At 49.1% G+C, this 16856-nt stretch overlaps 1 protein-coding gene across 1 annotated transcript in view; it reads right to left on the reverse strand.

The window, feature by feature from the left end:
• The window catches only part of LOC128727957 (uncharacterized), a 62645-nt gene that overhangs the window by 21944 nt on the left and 23845 nt on the right, over nt 1–16856 (reverse strand). Inside the window, exons 6-12 of the mRNA XM_053821842.1 lie at nt 13292–14572; nt 10224–11368; nt 9834–10132; nt 9635–9766; nt 9492–9539; nt 1842–2004; nt 1582–1701 (exon numbers count right to left, since the gene is read on the reverse strand). Coding sequence (XP_053677817.1) covers nt 1582–1701; nt 1842–2004; nt 9492–9539; nt 9635–9766; nt 9834–10132; nt 10224–11368; nt 13292–14572 — 3188 coding nt within the window. The remainder of the gene's footprint in view (nt 1–1581; nt 1702–1841; nt 2005–9491; nt 9540–9634; nt 9767–9833; nt 10133–10223; nt 11369–13291; nt 14573–16856) is intronic.

The raw sequence follows: 16856 nt of genomic DNA on the forward strand, positions 1-16856 counted from the left end.
ATGGCATTAGATTAGCACGGCGAATAATTACATCGTATTAAGTCGTTAGCTCGGGGAAGTCAACTCGCTTCTGGGGAAACGATTAGAATGATACCCAAAGGCTCATATCGCTCGGCCATATTAGCTGACAGGACATTTTAAAATGTCAGTTAGGACTACCTACTGCATCATTAGACTTTCGTTTCCATTTTTACTCAGACCGAAAGTAATACTACTCTCATACCAAAAAAAGGATAATATTCCCTCATTCAATTGTTCTTCACTTCCGGAAAAAAAAATCGTCCAGATTCCTGGTTCGACCGGAAATGTTCAGTGCTGGCGTTTGCGACACACACGCTCGCTTTTTTTTATGGGTCAGGAATTGGAGCAGCGTCAAATCGCCGTCGGTTATGATGAGGACCCAGTGGGCCAGCAGCTTTTAGCACCATTTGTCGGACTTACCGCAGGCAATGCGTTCGTGCGTGCGGGGGTGTGTGTGTGTGCTTGCGCGGAAGGAAAAACAAACCCCAACCACCACCGCAGGACTCCACAGGCCGGAGCATGTTTGTGTAGCGATGGTTTAGCGGTACGAGAAGAGAGCAACGGAGAAAAAAATACACCGCCATCGCGCCCAACACATCCTAGAAGCGGGTCAACGACAAACAGACACCACCTCATCATCACCCAACCCGCCCACCCCCCACGGACACAGGGAAAGCAAAAGGGGGTAAAACCAATAGGCGGCGAAAAAAAATACATTCTATTTTCGACTTACGTCAGCTGTTTATCTAGGGTTGGGATTGGTTTACGATTCTCGCGCGCGTCCTTTTCTGCTTCTCTCTCTCTCTCTCTCTCTCTCTCTCTCTCTTTACTTTGCGACGCGATCCAGAGGTGCGTGTGATGTGGCGGCAGGGAGGGGTTCATTAATCGATCCTAGTCAATCGTCGATGACTTCCTTCAACTACGCAGGACCACGACCGTCCAGGGCGTGATGACGTCGGCGTAAACGACCTTTTTCTTGCCGTGCATGTGTCAAACGGAAGGATTCCGCTGGTGGCCAAAAATTCATCCCCGTCACCACCGTCAAAAGGGGGGGTGATAAATCGGAATAGTAACGGAAGCACTCCATCCATTCCAGCGCATTCCTTAGTCAGGGTGTAGGCCCGATGACGGGGTTCCCATTTTCGCCCGCCGTGCTTTATGTTCTGCACGCGTCAAAACATGTCTACACGCGGAGAACCTTTGGAACGCGCAGCGAAAGTATTTTTTTTCTTCTTTTGCTTCTTTGCTGACTTTGGATAAGCAAATATTTCCCCACCGCTCTATAATTTAACCGGCATCCGGACGACTACGCCGGATGACGGAAATCACCATCCATCTCAACCCAGCGGCGCGCAGTGGTTTTAAAAATAAATACCAATAATTAAACGAATCTCTGCGCCCGACGGATCGCTGCGTTCGAAGTGATCGTCTTTTCGTCTTCGACGCGCTTTAAAATGTTTTTACACAATCTCCGCTTGTCTGAGAGGAGCATTTTTAAAATGCGCCCTCCTTTTGCGCTGCCTGCGAACTGACTGCAATCGAAGTTGCGGGTGTACTTACGCCGTTTTCGTCAGGCTCGGATCGGACGTTTTTCTCCGCGTGGTGCGTGTTTTCTTCTGCGATCGCTCCTTGTACGATTCGGATCGGTTCACCGATACGGGGGCAGATTTGGACTTCACGCTGGTGGCGAAAGAGAGAGAGAGAGCGAATGGGGGATAGATAAAAATGACATCGTTATTTGGAATCGAACGAACAGGGAAAAACCACGGAAATGACGCACGAAGGGAAGGAAAAGTCGTCACCCAAGACGACACACTTACTTTTCACGGAACTGATCGTCATCGGCGGACTGCTTGTAACCGTAGGCATCGGATGTGGAGCTGCTGAGATGGTCGGAATTGCCGCTAGTGTTAGCTAGGTGTCCACTCATGTCCTGACGGCGATCCGATGGCTGACGGGCTAATATTGTGTGGTTTCCTCGTTCTGAAGCAAATACAAAGAAATCATACAATGAGCAAAGAGAAGCCACTCGGGAGCCCTGAACAAATCGGAAACGTGCTGGATTTTACTGTCAAGTTGCTTAGTTAACGAATCGAAAGAAACGAAAGATCGCGTTTGTGTGTAAACATGCTCATAAAATTGGTACTGCGACAAAAAAAAAACCAAACCGTTAAGATTCAAAAACCCTGCTATATCCACTTTTAAAGGGCAAATTTGAACCGCTCTGAAAGAATGACGAAATCCACAGGTTTGTGTAGCTTCACCGCGTCAACACGATGATGTCATCAGAGCATATTTCTTTAGACAAAACCACCAGGCCAGCGTCGTGCACTCCTCCTCCTGGCGTTGTTTGTGTCTTCGGGGCATGTCACCCGCTTTATGCAAATGGAAGGCCCTCTTCAACCGGTTGACCGTACATTCGATGGCTCCATTACTGATTTCCTTTCCACACGCATTCGCGTCTTCTGTTTCGCGGGAAATATTTGACCATCCGGAAGGCCATTTGCGGATTGATCTTTGCCCGGTGGTGTTCCTACGCGACACGAGCATATTTACATTGATAATTTATTCCACAGCCTAGCCTTTCCAGATCCGCTGCATATGATCCGTGGTGTGGAGTGTCACCACGAATGGCTGAAGAAGGCGTTTAGAAGTATGTCCACAAGACAACAAACACACACACATGGGGTTTACTTTTTTTCCTCCTCCTCGTAATCGTAAAAACCTCTTCAGTTCTCTTGTGCCCGCGCGCTGAAACGAAATATTTACCATTTCCGGTGGTGACACCCAAATCGGCCGCCACTCGATCAACTTCCTCTCTGCCTTCCGCTTTCCCGCCGTCATCCAGCGAACCGGGTTCCGGCGTACTCGTGAAGGTTTCCGGTGCGGTTGTCGAAGGAACCGACGAGCGCTTTTGCTGCTGCTGCTGCTGTAGGGCCTTGCGAGATTTCGATTTCTGCAGCTTGTATTTCTTGTGGTGACCCGGTGCGAGATTTCCGCTGCTCAGATGCAGCAAATGAGAGCGCGAGCAGTTTATCTGCGCCACCGCCATGCGAGTTTTGTTTACATTCGCGCGTTCAAGTGCGTTCAAACGCAGCGCGGGGTGTGTGAATACACAAAATTAGGGTCAGATGTTTGTCGCCATGTGGTGGTGGTTTAATTGATATTGCAGGGGTGGATGAGCAATCGGTGAGAGGATGGGGAAAAGAAAAAAGACGGGCACAAAAATGAGAAAAACAGCTCATCAACATCTGGCGTGCGCATGCATGCGACTCGCGTAAATCGCAAACATGAGCTCTTTCTCGTCACTGGCAACGATGGAAAACGATCGCGAGGAGGGCGCAAAGATTAGAAGGGAGATTATTTAATGCAAACGATAACCATTTTGAAAAAGGAAATTAAAAGATCCCTTTCTGTAGTTCTAAAAAACGCTCAGGAGCATCGATGAAATACATCAATGTTTTATAGGAAACGAAATATCCTTATGCCTCTCCTCGAGCGATCGTACGGTGCCCCAAATTCGTTCACAAGCTTACAGATTTACTCGGAGACAGCGGATACGGTCCCGGTTCGGTGCTTCCATCCGGCTGGTGGTCCATCAACTTCGCCAGCAACTTTGCCGGCGATTGCTTATGGTGGTTCAGCTTGTTCTTGATCAGCGTGTTGATGTTAAGATTCGTGTTCGACCGGGAGCTCTTGATCGTGGCCGAACCCGTGGTCGTGCGTGTATCCGTGATTGGCATCGTGATGGCCTTTTTCCCCCCATCCAACCGGCTCTTGGAGGAGCTCTTTTTGTACGCACGCGGTGGTGGCCGAATCACCATCAACCCGACCGTGATCGGACCCGTCGAACCACCGGGTGATCCTGCCCGATCTGAGGTCTTCCGCTCTTTGGTCGCGTTTGTGGCCACCGTCGTACTGCTGGAAGATGCTGCCGCCGCTGGGTCATCTTCTGTCCGCTTTTGACCGTCATCGTTGGTTTTGTTTTTGCGCCGCATGCGCTTCTTCAACGTCGACACACTGAACCGATCATCCGGGAAACTTCCCGTGCGGAACCACATCATGGTGTTCTTCTGGATGTCGGTGGACTGTTTGGTATTGCTCTACCGGCATGCATTCAGCACGTCACAACTAACGGCGCACTTAAACACACAGACACACACACGGCACTATACTTTTCTGGTCTTGTTTTTCTAGTAATATTCTATTTCCGATGCCCGAAGGCCACCGTTATACACTTCCCGAAGCGCTTATATCACCACACACGCCGCCCGCTGGTAGGAGCGTTTTGTTTAATAAAAAAAAAAACTCGTTTTTAGACGGTACATAGGAATCGGCGAGGGTGGAAAAAAGAAAAACACTACCCAGGAAAATCCCTCCGTACCGGTCGGCCAGTGCGCCCCCCGCCACTAGAGTAAGATTGATTTTCCACGCGTAAACAAAGTGCACTAGTGAAAACTTGAAACGAAACGAAACACCGCAAACGCACGGGAATTTTCACGGCTTTTTCCGTGCACCACACACCTTCGTTTGCCAACGAAACCGGGGCCTCTGAATGGAAGTACACCCGTCTCGGGCATGATCGAGCGGAAGATTTTGGGGCGTTTTTTGATGGGTTTCATTCCCTTCTCACACACAAAAAAAAAGGGAGAAGAAAATGCTAACAGCCACAAGCGAGACAGCGCGCGATCGCCAAACATGTTGCAAGCATGCGGGACAAGGCTTCCTTCCTTCTCTTTGCGTTCGACGAGGGTTTCAGCTGATGGAGGAACGGGCAAATTTAAAAATAAAACCGTCAAACCAACCGGACCTTCCCGCGTGCGCTCGAGTGGCGGCGGGCTATTCCTTAAGCAAGCAAACGGCCAAAAGCAAAACGAAAGAGAGGAAAAAAAAACCCCAACTCAAACCCGTAAAGAAAATTATTTCTCGTCACGCGGTGAGACGCTGAGCTGGGGAAGGGTTTGTCGCCAGAGATGAGGCCACCCGCCGCAAAGGAAGGAATGTGTTCGCGGGCAGGGCCAAATGTCGACTAAAAAAGTAGGAAAACCAGTGAGTTAACGAATGAACAAAAAAAAGCAACTTATACACACACGCACGCGCTCGCGAGGATGTTGAAAATCGACAACCAACTTTGAAGAACCAACAGCAGAGTGTGTGCGCGAGGGGATTTTCGTGTTTGCGCGTTTTTTTGAATGAATTATTCATGCGGACATGGCGTGCGGTGGCGATATTGAGATGTTTCGAATTTGAATTTAGCCATTCATAGCACATTCCGTCAAAAAAAAAAACAGCGGAGAGTGATAAGTTGCAACATTTCTTCGTGAGGAGCAAAATTTGAGTGTCTCATCTTTAAGGTAAATGAATGAATGGGGTAGTTTTAATTGATTTCTAACATCAAACCAAAAAAAAAATACCAACGACATGTGTAGCTTTCATCAGTTAGAAATGAAGTAAAGGATAGCTTAAGCCCTTCCACGTTTTACACGGGTTTATAAATCCGCAAATAACAAACACCACAGCCTTAGTAATTAAGCACACGATTATGATGGTATGTGCCAGAACATTCCAACTCTTGAACCCTGACGCTCTACACTGGGAGGAGGCGATCTACAAGGTGGCGTAGGTTAAAACCATCCGGCGCAAATCAATCATTCGCAATGAGCGCACACCCGACATTGCGATGAAAAACCCACGGCTTGCGAGACGACGTACTTTTGCAAATGTAGCGCGCGCTCGCGTGTTTTTTGTGATCCTGCCAAAACGCGACCATGCGACACACACACACACAATTTGCACGGGCTGACTAAACCCGCAATGGCGCACAATGTCGACAAATTGTTGCACTTAGCTCAATTCGCTACAACAACCGTGGGTGGTGATGGTGAGGCGAATTGTTCCTTCCGATCAGCTGGTGTGTGGTTTTTCCGCTATTTGCTTACGAAAGGCAAAATTTAGGGCAAAAGTAAGGCTACGGTTTCCAGCGAACACCCTGCGAGCGTTATCTGATGGTGCATATATCTGGCCACCCGTGTTAATACATATTAATTACTGCGTGGACACACTCGCTTTGGTCAACACGAATTGAAACGCGGTGCAGGCTGCATTTGCCTTCCCTTTTGCTCGCTGCTGCACGATCACAGGATCGTGGGTGGCTTAAGACACACGCGGTGCATTCGCGTTTCTTGTTCACTTAAACAATAATTTCCGTGCGTCACTTGCGCGGTTTCACGCCATCTGTTCGCGACGCAAGCATCGGGGCGATGACAAACGGTTCGCCGTCGTGGGGGTGCCTACGCAAAATGCGGCGGAAATTTTTCGCCACCCAAGCGGCGATCGGTCGATGGGTTGGGGTGTAGAAAAGGTGCCACCACTCCTCGGTCCTCTGGGTTGACCATCGGCCCACCCAATCCCACCGATTCACCTTCCCACCTCGGGGAAGGTCGGGGTCGACAGTTTGGTTTGATCAATGGACGGCCTTGAGAGGATAATTATTGGTACTTCGGGGTGGGTTCGTTTGGTAGTATTGTTCCCGCACACACACGATGCGCCTGGTGTTTAAGGCGAAATATAAATATGCACTAATTAGCACGATCACGGTATTAATCGGCGTATAATTCACCGTTTTTCTTCTAGCCTACTACACACACATCCACCACAAACACACCATCGAGAGCACGTTCGTTCGCTTACAGCAAGTGTGATCCAAGTAACCTTTTGCCTCGTTTCCACTAACCATGCGCGGAAGGCGCTTAAAACCCGGCGGAAGTTGCCCTAAATCACTGCGAACTCCCATTGGGAGCGGGTGCGAGATTGCCCGGAAAAGCGACCCACGGTGCGTGCGGGAAAATGAGGCGCGACGACACACGCGGCACCGAATCGATGTCCGTTCATCATCCGCGCTAACGTTCGACTGTGAGGCGTGTGGAACCAACGCTCACTGATAGGTGCGCCGCCACCATCCGACAATGTCGCGAGATGAATGACGAACACGCGCGCGCACGGCGGTTTTTTGCTCCGAGCGCGCACATTTTCACAATGGAGACGCCCGGCTCGATCAACCCCCTTTTGGGGAGGGGAGAGGGTGGTGGGTGAATCAAATACCTTCGAGCAGGGTGGAGATGATGTGACCATTAATACATCAAGCGTTGTTTTTTTCGCTCCTCTTCTTCACTGGAGAAGTTAGCTTGATTTTGCTCAAGTGTCAAACGTCATCGGATCTCACCCGGGGGATCGATTGAAGCACCCCCATATGTGGCGGGGGGCTGGTTTCAAGAGAGTGAGATGAACCCCTCCGATTAATGTGGCAGCATAACGAACGATCGGGGGGAAAAAAATGTGGGACCCCGCGAGACCGTGAGATCGTGAAACCGCGCGCGCAGCTGAGCTACTTCGAGCGATGACGGTGACACACACCGTGAGACTTGAAAAGTTTGCGTGAGAGTGAGAGCAATCGCGTTTACCGAGTACCTCGGGGGGGTGAGTAAAATGCGCACTCTTCGGAACCCGCGTGGCGACGGTTTGTTCCTCAGCAACACACAACCCCAAGCAAAGTCGGATAAGGAGGTTGCGCAGTTGCAACGAGGGATGCTAACCAAAGAGCCACCACAATGGGAGAGTTGAATGCTTGGGGGTGGGACGAGCGAAGAAAAACAGTCACAGAAATAAAGGCAAAATCAACAAACACACGTTCTCGCTGATAGTGCAATCAACGCAAAACTGCAAACTTCCGATAGCGCAACGTAGTCGCGCGCGATGGGGGCACTTGTGAAGGCGGTATTGATTTCCGTTTTTGCTATTAATCATTTAGGGCCTCCCGGTTCCATGTACTGGTCAGCGTAAGCTTAAGCTGGAAGCTGAAACAATAATGTTGTTGCGCCCTTCGGCCGGTTAAGTACACAAAAGAACATCACATAATCCACACGAGCCAAATGGATTGCGCGCGCTTTGTAAACACACTCGGCCACACAGAGGTTCAATGATTAGCTTCGCAACATCTCAAATGTACCACCGATGGTTTGTCCGTGTTTATCGGACAACAGGAATGTTTCGTGGGCACCACTCAAGAGCAGCTACTCTGACTAAGAGGGCACCAAGAACACCACAAGCAAACGGGTGAGAATGTGGGCTTTTCTAGGTGCACGCACGTGCCGGATAGATGGAAACCTCCTCGAATTAGTCATCACCAGCTCATGCTGCTGAGCTTGCGATCGAGGGCTCGAACCCCAAGTCAAAGGGGTTGCTGGAGAGGTATGCCAACTGCACGCCGTAAAGTGTCGTGATAATAAGGGTGATGATGACGACGATTGAGACCACGTTTATGACAAGACGAGTTCGATTGCTCACTGAGAAAGGAGAGGCAGTGCTGGTGCGCAAACCCGCCCGGAGGAAAGTAGAAACTAGTCGTCGCTGGCCGTACCCATCTTCGGATACATGAAAATGACGTAAGCCCTTCTAAGGGGCCTTCATTTCCCTCCCTGCTCTAACGGCTTAAGCGCTTCGACAGTGCTTTGCGGGTTGCCTAGGTAATTAAACAGGTTCCGGCGGGTCTTTTTTTGTCGATTTCGCGATCAGCCATCGGGCAGCAACCGGTTTCGGTAGAGAAAATCTATTCCATTATGGTGGCCGTTAGGGCGTGGAAATGGAAGTCGTTTTTTCCCATAAATACACATACGCTCACATACGCGTCTGCATCTTAAATAGACGGGCGGCAAATGTTAAAAATGGTAGCACAACCTGCGGCTCCTCGAAACGAGCAGGCTAACCCCAACGATGATTGTTATTATGCATCACGGCACGGCGCAACGGGAACATTTACCACGTACTTCAAAGTGTGTGGTTAAACCAGGTCTGGTTTTTGTTTTTGCACGAGGCGTCGTTTAGCAAGTGAACATTGTTGATGCCAAAAAACTGTTGCTGCAGCTGTGCGCTTCTCTCATGCAACGCGGTTTACAGTTTTTCATTTAAACTTGGAACACTTTTACCTCCACACTTCACGCTTACGTGAAGCTGTTCAATATAGAAAAGCTAAAAATAATGTCCTATTCCAATGGTGTTTTGTATAATAATCAACCGAAAAAAAGTTTTGCGATCATATTTGAACGTTTTTCACTAATTCCATGACTAACCCATCTGGATCTATCGGGAAGTTGAAATAATTCTAACATATGGTAATGGTGACAGCAAAAGAAGAAAATATAATGATAACAGAAACAAAATAAACACATAGAAAGTACATCGGGGATTCCTCGACAGATTATGAATCATGAGGTTATTCATATATAGCAAGATGAGATAATACAGTTGAAAGTTTCAATGCCTAATAATCAACCGACGAACCGTCAGCTTTCGGACGTTGTTATAAATTTACATACAAGTTATACCCTAAGTAGCAACTTGACAAATTCCAAACACGTTTCTCTCGTTCATTATCGGGGCAACCGTAAGGTAAAAACGTTCGCTAGAATACTCACCACCAACAGTTACATCATCCGTATCATCATCATGGCGACGTGATTTGTCTAAAATGCGATAAGAACACGAAACGTTAGCACCGTTGAAAATGCAACACGAGGCGGCTATCCACGGCAACGAGATGCGAGATAACCACACTCACCTTGGTGATGATTACGGCTAGAGATTTTCTCCATGAGTTTAGTGATTTTACTGTCGTTCTTTTGAGTCGCCGGCCCAGGACAGCATTCGGAGAGATCTTTTGCACACGCCCGATGGATGTTGAGTTCGCAATCTAAAAAGGCAAACAGAAAGGATACGTCAGCGATGTATGATGAGTATTGCAATAAAGAAATACGTACTAGTGCAATGGTAGCCCTGCGGACTGACGCCCCACAGAATGTTCTGACAGTGGTTACAGCGCGTCACTTCGTAGTACGGCTGCAGATGCAGGTTGTGACCGAGGATCGTTTGCTTCCGGTTTTTGGTCATTAGCCGGCTTTTGAAGCTCTTCTCCCGACTGACAAAGTGATGCACCTTGTCGATCGGTCCGCCAGGGTTGCAGCGAGTAACGAAGAACCGCATCAGTACAGTCGACAGGGCCGAACAGAGGGCCGACTTCTTTGGATCTTCCTTCGGCGAATCGCGCTCGAGTTCATCCCTAAAGATGATCAAGATCCCAAAAAAAGAAAGAAAAAACAATGGATTAATACATCGATTCTAGTTTCTCCTTGTTACATCCTCATACGTACAGATATTGCTGCAGCTTGGGAAGCAACGTGTCGTCAATGATCCGCTGTTCCTTCACTTTGTCGCCTTTTGCCGCCTGCAGCAGCTGATCGTTTGGTCCGTACATCGTGCCTAGTCCCGCGGTACGCTTCGTCTGAAACTGCTGCAGCTGATGGCTGATGGTATCCTTCGCCTTCCTCCGGCTACGCCAGAACACCTTGCGCAGGATTTCCGCCTTATCGTTCTCCTTCTGCAGCACATCATCGATGTCCCGTGCCAGCGATTCGTCCGCATTCGCACACTGCAACGGCGCACCCGGCACCAGGAATGTGGAGTGAATTTCGTACGCCCACTTGCGCATATCCTTGATGGTGCCCTCCTTGTACAGCGTGGTGATCAGGTAGAACAGCAACGCCGACGGGTCCGAGTTGGTGAGCACAAAGTTCAGAAACACCGCCAAATAGACGGACTTTTCCGCTTCGAGCAGTTGCGTCAGTGATCGGAACGGACTGTTCTCCTCGATGAAGCTCTCCTGGTCGGAGATGTCGTCGTCTTCCATCGAGATGATCGGTTTCTGGGCAACATTCGCTTGTGCGGCCACAATGGCACCCGTTCCAGTGGCAGCCGCACCACCGATCGGTGATTGGCCGTGATGATGCGCGTGGTACGACGAGGACATGTGACTCCCACCATTGTTGTTGTTAATGCTGTTGATATTGCTATTTCCCCCGGGCATCACCGTTCCGTTGTTTCCGCCACCGCCACCGTGGTGATTGTTGTTAATGCTGCTGAGCGGATTCGCGATCGCAAGATCACCGGCGGTGGTGTTCTCATGGTGATGCAAATGACCGCCACCGCCGCCATGATGATGATGGTGATGATGTCCACCCCCGATGGCCGACCCACCACCACTGCCGGTCATCGACGAGCTCGGGTACGGTGGTGGAGGCGTTCCCGGTGGCGTTATCTCCGATCGCTTGTCCCACGAGTCAGACGACGTCTTGTGATGCCGATAGCCACCGTGATGGTGATGATCACTGACCATCCCGAACTCCTTCGAGCCGATGTTCTCCGGTGACGAGACGATCCGGCGGTGCTTCTTGTTGATCGACTGATTTACACCCGCCGCTGCCGCTGCTGCAGCCGCCGCCGCAGATTGGTTCATCGCCTGGCGGAACACGTTGGAGTAATGGGACGGTATTAGTACGGTAGAGCTTCGCAACGGTAGCCACAGTTTATCAGGACCAAATGCAACCGGGGCCAATCGCACCGATGCAATGGAGGAAGGGGAGGAAAGAAATGAAACAGGGCAACGCATAACTCAAGCCTCGGGCGGAAGTGATTTCGCACTGCTACCAGCATCCCGCTTTGTACAAAGCAATTCGTTCGCTACGGAACGGTGCTCTCGTGATAAGCAACTGCAGCATCGGAACGTTGGGAGGGACAAAAAAATTAGAAGCCCATCTATATGCCATCGCGCCACGGAGAACAGGAAACTGCCATCCGGCGATAGTGAGCAATATTTTTGACTAACAAATGAACTGCATGAATATATGAAAACGTTATATGCGAGTGCAGCTAGCTTGTTTTTTCCTGTTTCTTATACATTGCAAAGAGTTAAGGCATACAATGATAGAGACCATGCAACCAACCAGAATGAATTTTAAACCGTTCAATTGCGATACAATTTACTACCTACATGCTACGGAAGGATTAGGGATGAATAATACTATACAAACTACTGCCTAAGCCCAGTGCTCATGCGCTACTTACAACTAAAATATGCTTAACATAATGTGTTTTATTTTTGTAATATGAAAATGTCCCAAAAATCCCACCAATTCATATCGAATGATCATCATGAACGATCGTTTGATTTATTTTTCTATTTTCCACCGTAGTTCGTGATTAGTAATAAGCGTTTTATCACCCTTTTTCCATCTTCGTAGCGCCAGATCCTGTTACCTGAAATTTACACACCACGCACAAAACTGAAAATTGAAAATGAAACCTTACCCAAAATTAAAAAGAAGTGAAACACAAGGAGAGCGAAACCAAAGCTAACTGAAACTGTACAGGAGACTTTCACTGAGGAAAACCAAACGCCAGCAGGCATAAGAAAAGGAGGAATGAAATAGAGAGGTAGAAAAAGAGTAGAAAATAAACAAAGTAATAGCTTAAAAACGCAACCACGAAGCGGAAGTTTATGTACAGCAGGGAGGAACAGGAACCACGCGGAACCACTCGAAACAGGAGCGTCGAAATAGAAGGGAAAAGCCCGGAAAATACAGCACTAAGAGGGTGCCAGCAGGATGATTTTGAGTTGTTTGTGTGTTTGGTTGTTCTTTTTTTGTTTGTTCCACTCGTAGATAAGATAGACACAAAAATACTGACTGAAGGAAACACGAATGGACGAACAGGACACACGGGTGGGCCAGGACAGAAACAAAAACAGAACAGCATCGTAGAGACGGATGTTGCGGTTGTTAAAGCAGGAACACACTCTCACCCACCCACTCCCAGTAAAGCACCCGGTGATGTGAAAAGCGATATGTTTGAACAAGGAAGATGATCTAGAAGGCGCTAGTGTGTAGAAGGCTTCCACGAAGCTGAAGCTGATGTTCTCGCGCCATGTTGGCACCTGGCGGCTGGTGCTGATCCTTTTTTTTTTGGCGGTGGCTTCTTCTGACTGCTTTCCCACCGAACAGGAAGGATGCGAAAAGTAGTACAGCAGGGCATAAAACGCCCCCACTTGCCACCAGAGGGCGCACCAGTAAAGGACAGTATGGGTAGGTCGGAGAGATGTTTAGTTGCGGGAAGTGATCACTGTACAATGGAAGGGGTGTTTAGTATCTATAAAGCCGTCAGTTTCTCGCGCACCAGGACAGCGCTTTGCTCCTTTTTTTTTCCTTCTTTACACCTTCCTTAGTTTATAGCTTTCCTTCTACACACGCACGCACGCACGCACGCACTGATTGCTAGAGGCTGATTCTTCCGCCGTTTCTCTTGCTTTTGCCTGTTGCTCTAGTGGGTTTTCTCTGGGTTTGGGTTTGTTTTTTGGTTTTGTTTTCGGTTCTACTTTGCTACTTACGGTGGATTGCTGGTGCTGCTGCATCTGGTGCAGTATGTTCGGCCGGTAGGAGAGCGGAAAAGCGGCGGCCATATTATCCCGCACGGACGTACAGGTCGTAATGAGCGGGTAGCTCATCAGCGTGTTTATGCTGTTCGGGGGTGGACGCATCTCAAGCGATCCTCGCGACCCCCCACCACCACCCCCACCATTATTGTTCCCATTGGGCGTCCCACCACCACCACCACCACCACTGGACGAACCAGTCGCCCCCGTGGCCGTGGTAGCATTGCTGCCGGCGTTATTATCGCTATTGAGTATGAGATTCTGGTTCACCACCTCGAGCATGCCAGGTTGGCGCGGTGGTAGGGGTGGCGGTTCCGCCTGCACCTCGGTCGTGCTCGTTGCCGTCGCGGCCATCCCTCCAAAAGGTCCACCAGCCGCATCACCAGCAACAAGCTGCTGCGCCTCGATGTTCAGCAGATTGCTGCTGGCGGCGTTGTGATGATGATGGTTGCTGTTGCTGCTGCCACCTCCATTATTGTTGTTAATGCTGTTGCTGTGAACGCTGCTACCGCTTGAGCCACTTTTCTTCTTGCCTCGGGATGATTTTCCACCCCCACCACCACCACCACCGCCACCACTGGACGCCTTCGAGCTGGAGGAGGTGGAAGAACCGCCCGAATGCAGGCTGCCCGTGTCCGGTGCGGTTGGTGACAGCACGAGCTGGTGATCGAGGTCGGACACAAGGATGTTGCGGCGCGAACCGACCAACAGCATGTCGACCGTGTCCTCCGCTTTTTTTGGAATGTTGTTGCGCTGCGGCAACGGTGGCGGTATGTCGGCGGAGCTCAGCTGTTGCTGCTGCTGCTGCTGCTGCTTGCTACCCCCGACGAAATGGCCACCTCGGCCCATATGGTGTTGTTGCTGCTGCGCGTGATGATTCCCAAGCAGGTGGTGATGGTGATGGTGGTGATCGGACGCGCTGCTGGCGCTGTACTTCTTCGACTTGGTCGGTGTACCACCGGCGGAACCGGCCCCCGGTGATGATCCGGACGCCCCGAATGGACCGTCCGGTGGGCTCTGGCAATCGGGCGACCCAAGGAAGGCGGCCGTCGGTGAGCTGATCTCTTTGGCGTCGGCGGACTTCTTCTTCGTGCCCAGGCTGAGCGAGGACAGTGACCGGGGAAAGCGCGACAGGAAGGCGGGCGTCGTGGAGGTGGTGTTCGGGGGTTGCGGTTGTGGGAACAGCGGCGGTGAGCTGAGGGACGACGGGCTGAATGCTGGGTACGACGAGCCGAGCTGTGGGGTGTGTGTGTGTGATGTTTTGCCGATCATTCGTCGTGAAATCAAAAGGAATCCCTCCCCGTCCCCCATGGCGCAGCGTACACACACACACACGCACACATGGTTGTGGTGAATGCATCCGACGTTACATCAACGCAGGAACGAATGAACACCGGAGGAGTTTGGTTACAGGAGGACGAGAGCAAGAAAAAAAAAAGAAGGAATCGAGAGAAGGTGTGCAAAGAGAAAGAGAGAGAGAGACGGGGGTGATGGTGATGGATACAGGGGATAAAGGACGAAGGTGGGGTGGGCGGGGGTTGTTGATTCGTGTGATGGATTCATTCATTCAATCCGAGACCGACCCAAAAAGAAGAAGGAAATTAAACAGGCATTAGAAAATGACGCGCGTCCAATTGAGGGTTTTAAAGTGCATTTTGTTTGGTTTTTTTTGTCAAGACAATAATCACAGCCACACGGTGGGAGGAAACGAGAAGAGATGGTAGGAGTTTCGATGCCATATGTGGGGGGAGAGTAAGGAGGAAAAATAATGAAAGATAATTTAATATTAAACTCATAAGTTACACACGCACGATGAACTTTGATTGGTTGGGAAATTTAGTGCATTTTATCGTCCCTTCCTGAGACACACACACGCACGCATTCGTGACGAATTTACTGAAATATAATATCACCACTGTCCTTCTAAACTATGGTTCCCTTGTGTGATACGGAGACCAGGATCTTGTGTAGATACTCATCTAGCTTAGTGTGGAAGTAAAAACAAAAAATCCAGTAAAACAACTAATGCATACCGCGCTAACTAATTAACTATATCAAACGAATAGAATAGATAAACAAGAAATCAGCTTGCAACAAACATCATTCCAACCAAAATGCGACAACGGGCCCGCCTCTTGTGAGAGGTGGTATTTATTTTTGATACGAATTTAAACGAAACAATCAAGATACTGGATAACAAATCTACTACCGTTACGAGAGTGTCAAATCATTCCAAATCACCTACGAGCATTCGAGTTCAAACAAACAACGCAGCTTCCAATAGTTGGCACAACGGTGCACCAGCATAAATAATAATGCAACGATGCGACGGTGTTAGGAACAGAAGAACGCAAACGAAGAATTGCATATGACAAAAAAGCTAACAGAGACCCTCCCAGCTATGGGGTGGTTTTTCCCATTTTCATTGGGTTGGTTTTTTAGCGCAACGAAAAGCTAGCTTCTGGCGATGTGTCATGAGAGCGTGGGGTTGGGAGTGTTTGTGATATGTTTTGCTGTGAAGATGATGGTTAAAAGACCACCATTGAAAAAGGACATACGATTTAACAACGAGGAGTAAGAACAGTGTCCCCATGACAGTATACCAGCATCTTTCTTCACCAGCATTATTCTTTGTTGATGCACGACGATCAAGGAACTGTGGTGCGGTATGTTTGAGTTTTTTTTTAATTTAATGAAGCATGAATGTAAATTTTAATGATAGTTATCCAATTTCAATACTTTTAAAATTATCAATAACTCGAAATACAACGCATAAATCACCGACAAAAAATCACCCTTCTTTCTAAATGAGAGGATTATATATGAATGATGATCCACCAACACAGCTCATTTTATCTAACCCCAACGGCTCGATAAAACAGACAGAAAGGACACACAGCGTGATGATTTGTTGTTACGATCGTATTAAAAGTCCATCGATACCATGCGCCATGGTGATGCTGTTTTACTGTGATTAATAAAATGATTTCACGAGCGTTAATGTTTCGTGTAATTGCAAAAAAATAAATGATGGATTCGTGATTGCGAGCAATGGTGGTTTGGTTTTTTTTTTTCGATTGATTATAGCAGCCGGCATTTGGGGGTAAGTTCATTTGCACCACCGAGTACGTTACACCACACATCGAGAAGCGGGCGGGCAGCAGCAAACTAACGCAAACGTCCGTTACCGGGCGGGGAAGGCGCAGCACAATGCTTCGCGCATGTTATGCTCACTTTCGATCAATGTCTTAATCCGGCGCAACCTTTCCCTCCACCCCAAACTCGGGCCATTTCTCGGGCCAACGACATCACAAACCGGACACGCAGCGGCGGGCCAGAGAAAATCGTCGGTTCCAGTAAACACATTCCACACAACCGAACTCAACATACGCACCGCACCGAAACGCGGGATGGATGGATGGTGCTGCGTTGCGCGACGACATCGCGAAAATGAAAATGAAAAAAAGAAAAGCACAACCCGAGGAAAAACGCCTCCACCACGAACGGAAAACCGCAACCG

This window comes from Anopheles nili, chromosome 2, assembly GCF_943737925.1.
Source record: "Anopheles nili chromosome 2, idAnoNiliSN_F5_01, whole genome shotgun sequence".
Taxonomy (NCBI): Eukaryota; Metazoa; Arthropoda; class Insecta; order Diptera; family Culicidae; genus Anopheles; species Anopheles nili.